At 45.5% G+C, this 6,000-nt stretch overlaps 1 protein-coding gene across 1 annotated transcript in view; it reads left to right on the top strand.

The window, feature by feature from the left end:
- The first annotated feature begins 3,655 nt into the window (after positions 1–3,655).
- The window catches only part of GCK (glucokinase), a 39,693-nt gene continuing 37,348 nt past the window's right edge, over positions 3,656–6,000 (top strand). Inside the window, exon 1 of the mRNA XM_063931907.1 lies at positions 3,656–4,174. Within this exon, the coding sequence (XP_063787977.1) occupies positions 4,151–4,174 (24 nt within the window). The 5' untranslated portion in view covers positions 3,656–4,150. The remainder of the gene's footprint in view (positions 4,175–6,000) is intronic.

The raw sequence follows: 6,000 nt of genomic DNA, 5'->3' as shown, positions 1-6,000 counted from the left end.
CATCCTGAACTACTGCCCAAACCTCTGGCAATATATAGGCAACCAATGTTTAGTTCACCACCAACGTTCACTGCATAATATTTACCTGTGACTGGGACAGCAAACATTGGGCCTAATTTAGACCTGATCGCTCGCCAGGGGTTTTATGCAGTCCTGCGTTTGTGTAGGTGCCGCCTCTAGGGGAGTGTATTTTAGCTTTGCAAGTGTGTGAACGCATGTGTAGCAGAGCTGTACAAACAGATCTTGTGCAGTCTCTGAGTAGCCCAGGACTTACTCAGCGGCTGCGATCACTTCAGCCTGTTCAGGATCAGAATTTACGTTATACATCCGCCCTGCAAACGCTTGGACACGCCTGCGTTTTTCCAACCACTCCCAGAAAACGGTTAGTTGCCACCCACAAACGGCTTCCACCGGTCAATCTCCTTGCGACTGGCTGTGCAAATGGATTCTTCACACAAACCCATTGCTGAGCAGCGATCTGTTTTGTACCTGTACGATGCGCCTGCGCATTGCGGTGCATATGCATGAGCAGTTTACACCTGATCGCAGGCTGTACGAAACGCAGCCTACATATATATTGGTAGATGCTCAATTAGCTTAGTGATATCATTCAGGTGCTCGAAAGGGAGGGGTATTTCTAAGCAAGAAAAAAAGCATTTGTTTCCCCCAGCACCCTGAATGATAACCGTAACTAGATATAAATTCCACATGATAACAGAATTCAGAGATCTTCGTTACACATATTTGCGCAAATGTGTGAATAAGCCCCAAAGCCGCATCAAGGCGTCTCTGTATATTTGGGGTCCCTAGCGCTATATCTAGGTGCATGGTGTGGCACCCCAAAACACCAGCATAAGCCAGAAAGCCCAGCGTAGCATACCAGTGAAAAAACTATAGTGTTAATAAATTAGTATTTAGGAAGCCGAAGCTATAGAGAAAGTGATACAAAAATGAAATGCAATTAAAATAGAGAAATAGTGTTAAGAAATTAATAAGTGAAAAGTGTTAATAGAATGTAAAGGTGTGCCACACTAAGGCCATCCAGCTCAGCCAGTCCAGAGGCACCACACCTCACACCTCCATTACCCCAATCTGGGTCTAAGTTTAACCAGCAAGGAGCCACATGATAATGGCTCCTTACTACAATATGTCTAAGCTAAGAGCTACCTACCTTGGAGCAACCCCATAATGCTCCCTGTGGCATTTCAGGGCCTGCACCTCCTCTTAATGCAGGAACCTCTCTGCCTCTCACAACAAACATATATATTCAGGTCTGAATTAGGCCCTTTAAACACTTCAGAACCAGGATAGGTTCTAAGCAAATGATTCCCTGGGCCAAACTTACGTTTGTACGATATGGCCGATGTTCACACAAGTGAGCGATTATCGTCAGACTGCGCATGTGCTGCGATTGCACTGTGCATGAATGTAGCTGCTGCGATCCTGCTCGAAATGAGGATTTAACTGAAAGTGACTGACAGGAAGCGACTGGCGCTGTTAACGGGGGGAGTGGTTGCAAAAATGCAGGCATTATGGCCATATTTGGGATGTGTATCTGCCGTCAGGTGCAAGCTTGTACGTACACATGGCGTCTGCTTCGCTACTGCCGTGTCCAGTCTGTGTAGCCATAGGTTTACCCGATATCCGGTCTCTAGGTCGACAGTCATTAGGTCGACCACTATTGGTCAACTTGCATTAGGTCGACATGGTTTATAGGTGGACATGGACACTAGGTCGACATGTACTAGGTCGACATGACAAAAGGTCGACATGAGTTTTTCACAATTTTTTTCATTTTGTTTGACTTTTTCATACTTTACGATCCACATGGAGTACAATTGGGAACGGTAACCTGTGCCAAGTGCAGTGATAGTGGAGCGAGGCACCTTGCCCGAAGCATGGCGAGCGAAGCAATACACTAACTGGGGTTCCCGGTCACTCTACGGAGAAAATTTAAATACCAAATTGCTTTCTAACAAATATTTAAAATGCCCACTCTAATATATACTGCAGACGCCAGGCGCATCTTATTACCATATACGATAAAAGTGCGCTGTACATCGCAAAACACTACATCCCATAAGAGAAAATACACCCACACATTACTGAGTTCCAAAGCTCATTGATGTATATATTTGTTATTAAAAGGATATGGATTCAATATATTACAATGTACAGTATACACATAGTTACATGGTTACAATTTATACAGTAATCAGTTAATACAAAATACATACAGTTACAGGCCAGCATACAATACCACTCCCTCAATGCATCCTCCTCTTTATATATATATCTCTCTCAGCAAATAAATACAGGAGCTGGTCTGGCAACATCTCCTCCATCGTCTGGTACAAAACAGCAACACGCAACTGTGTGTCTCTGTAATGTGTTATCTAGTTTGGGGGAGGGAACTATCTCATTCATGATGAGTTACTAGTCTGTTCGTATGCTAAACAGGTTCAGCCTTGAAGACATCAAAAGGGGCTGGCATGAGCTTCCTGTCCACTACCTGTTTCTGTAAATGTCTATTGTCCTAATAAGAGTGAGTTTAGCTTTCATACATTTAATCATAACTCCTTGTTGCAATGTCCTACAACTTAATAACAAGTACCAAATGAATCTATACATTAATCTGTTTGCTTTAATACCAAATATGACGGGTCTATCTTGCTTCGTTCAAATAATACACATACATGACATTACTTCATTATATAATTTTAAATCATTATGATGTCTGGCGCTTGATATTATAATTATGTACTGTATGAAATAAGTGTCGAATCCATCTCTGTGGCATGTCCGTGTAAATGCGTGTGTTACCATATATTGCTGTGCTCGCTGCGCGTATTTGCAAGCATAGCAACTTATAATGTGTGTAGTCTGTATGTTCTTTCTATGTAATAATTTTGACTTCGACAAAAACGACACCAAAGAAACTCATGTCGGCTTTTTGTCCTGTGGACCTATTTTGGGTGTCGACTTCGTTACTGTCAACCAATAGTGGTCGACCTAAGTGTGGTCGATCCTATGAACCATACCTGGTCTACCCTTAAACCTGATGTTCCTCATTTGTACGTACAGGCTGTGAATGTGTACGCAATTATGAATGAGTTTGCAATAGCTCAGGCGGGTGTCTCTTCATTCCTGGGTGTCAGCCTCACTGCGTTGTGCGCCCGAGGAAATCGCAATTGTTAAAGCGTATGTGTACAGACATGAATATGGCCCACTGTCCCTTACTACAGCTTTTGTTGATGTTGCTGCAACTTTCAGGTTCCTTGCTGTATGTGTAGATCTCTTTCCATGTGACTCTGCCTTATGGACGTTACATAAATGTGTATGTGTGAGTGGGTTGGTCTGTGTGCTCAGCAGTTCTCAAACAGAAGGTCACATTTCATATTAACACAGAGAGTTACTAATTAACTCCTGCACTGCCAGACGTTCAAGGAAGCAGCAATAAAGGGGGGATATCTGTAAGGGGAACCAGGATCTAGCATTCATTGCTTGTATTCTAGTTTTCTAATTTCAATCATTGTACATTTCTGTCCTCCAAGATTTTATTCAGCCCCTCCCCAACATTCACACCCATACTGTACATTCTCCCCCTCTTGCGTGTTCCCATCCATTCATGCTCTTCATCCACTGCCAAACACCAACACATTTCCTCTGTCCTTCATCATCTACTGTAGATGTCTCTGGCACCCTTCTCTGTCTCTTTCTTCTCCCTGCTCTCTCTTTTCCTCTGTAAGTTACATCATACATGAACTCTTATCAATGTGAGCTGTAGGCTGATCATAGCAGGCAGCAAATAGTAGCCGTGACAGGTAGCAGGTGACAGAAAGAGACAACAGTGACTGACGCCAGCTCTACTAGAGCGACACAACGCAAACCTGCAGTCACACTATGGATAGTACATAGACAGGTTCTGGTGACTATATAGCGGATTGGCAAATGGACATGTAGGACCAAGTGACATGCACACACACACTCTTGTGCAGTATATTGCATCACATGCCTATACTCCTATAATAATCAGTAACAGCAACATCCAGGTACTGGAACAGCCGGAGAGACAGAGGATTTTAGTGTGACAGACTCGCATACTTTAGGCATCCTGCTGGATCTCTGTCTGGAGGACAAGGCTGGAACCATGGAGCAGTTTGCGCCTCAAGATGTAAGTTTACAAGTGAATACAGTGCTGGGAATGGAGGTTGAGGGGTTATTATTAGAAAATGTCAGCCTGTTTGGCTTTCTACTTTACGCTAGTTACTTAGCCGACATGGATTGTAGACATTGTGATGGTCGTTGAGCAGAAGATATGACTGTGTGGCTGGACTGTTGTGTAGATGTAGATCCGGCAGGTACATGTGCAGTACAATGGGGGTCATTCTGATTTGATTGTATGCTGCGCATGAGCCGGCGCCGCAGTGCGCCGGCGCATGCCAGGTGGCCGAAGGCCGTCGGGCCGCTATGATCGTCTCTGCCTGATTGACAGGCAGAGGCAGTCGCTGGGCGGGGGGGGGGGCAGAACGGCGGCATTTGGCCGCCGTTTCGTGGGCGCAGTCCGCCCAACGCAGGCGTGGCCGGACCGAATGGGAGGGGGCGTGCCGCAGCGGCTGCGGGACATCACACGCAGCCACTGCGGGCCGGGGAGCGATGAGTAGCTCCCAGCCAGCACGCTAAAGCTGCGCTGGCCGGGAGCTACTCTTGAAGTGCAAAGGCATCGCCGCTGTGCGATGCCTTTTCACTTCTGCGGGGGCGGGCTGGCACTGACATGCAAGGTGGGATAGCCCTGTTCTGGGCGTCCCCCCGCATGTCAGTGTGAATGATCGTAGCTGTGCTAAATTTAGCACAGCTACGATCATCTCGGAATGATTCAAAACGTGTGAGGACAGCAGCATGTCGCGTGCTGCATTTCATCCTGTGTACAGGTCTGGTATGACTTGTCGACAGTCATCAGGTTGACATGAGAATATTGACAGGGTAGAACTGTCGACAAGCAGTGTGTCGGCATGCATATGTTTCATCATGATAATATCTCGACATGATGAACATTCGAGCAATCATCCCTGGTGGTCAAGCTGTATATTACCTTCTCCCAGAGGCAGCAGCGGCTCCAGAGTGTTCTGGGTCCCGGCGTTCATTTGCGGACTGTCCTGGATCAGCATTTCAGTGAATATTTCTCCCATATCCCTAACCCTAATTTCTAACTCTCCCAAAGATGCCTAATCCTAACCATTGGCATTCTCAGACTGTTGATATTTCAGATATCGACCGGTTGAGGATGTCGACCTGGTGCTGGTCGACTATTTGAACCATATTGGCGATCTGGTGTCAACATAGTGGTGTTGACATTATGAACATTGATATGGTAACTGTTAACCAGATCCCCTGTGTACATGTCATGGTATGAGAGTTGGTACTGTTGAGTTTTTATGTGCTATGACCATGTGCAAATCTCGCCACTAGAGATGAGCAAAAAGTGTATAACTCGCTTTTCACTGCAATACAGCCGCAGGCTCCTAATCCAGAACTCCGAATGGAGCATAGGCAAAAATCTAGCTCCTGTGCAAGGCATTTCTCTCCCTTGCCGGTAGCCTAGCACTGCCGGCAAAGGGCCACAGTAAAATGCGCATGTGTGCCCAGTGGTTCTACATGCGCTTGACCCATTAGAATGAATGAAAGTCTTTCTTGATTCATAAGTCCTCACTGCTTGGTATAAGACACAGTAATTCCATCTCAGGTCGCAAAAGGAAGCTATGGGGGCGGAGGTAAGCAGCGCAAACTAACTGAGCACTGGAGAAACCTGATTTCTCTGGTGTTATCATGTTATTAATTTAAGATAAGCCCATTCTGTTGCGAAAAACAATGGAGAAAGACATTCTTCATCTTGATAGACCCCATAGTCTTACCATCCAGCAGAATGAATTTACTGCTACCTCTTAAAGTCTGTAGAAGGTAAAAGTGGGCCTATGAGACTGTATCGCTAGAACTTGCATC

This window comes from Pseudophryne corroboree, chromosome 6 (genome assembly GCF_028390025.1).
Source record: "Pseudophryne corroboree isolate aPseCor3 chromosome 6, aPseCor3.hap2, whole genome shotgun sequence".
In the NCBI taxonomy this organism is placed as follows: Eukaryota; Metazoa; Chordata; class Amphibia; order Anura; family Myobatrachidae; genus Pseudophryne; species Pseudophryne corroboree.
The sequence above is the reverse complement of the archived record's forward strand: the minus strand, read 5'-3'. Positions and strand labels throughout refer to the sequence as shown.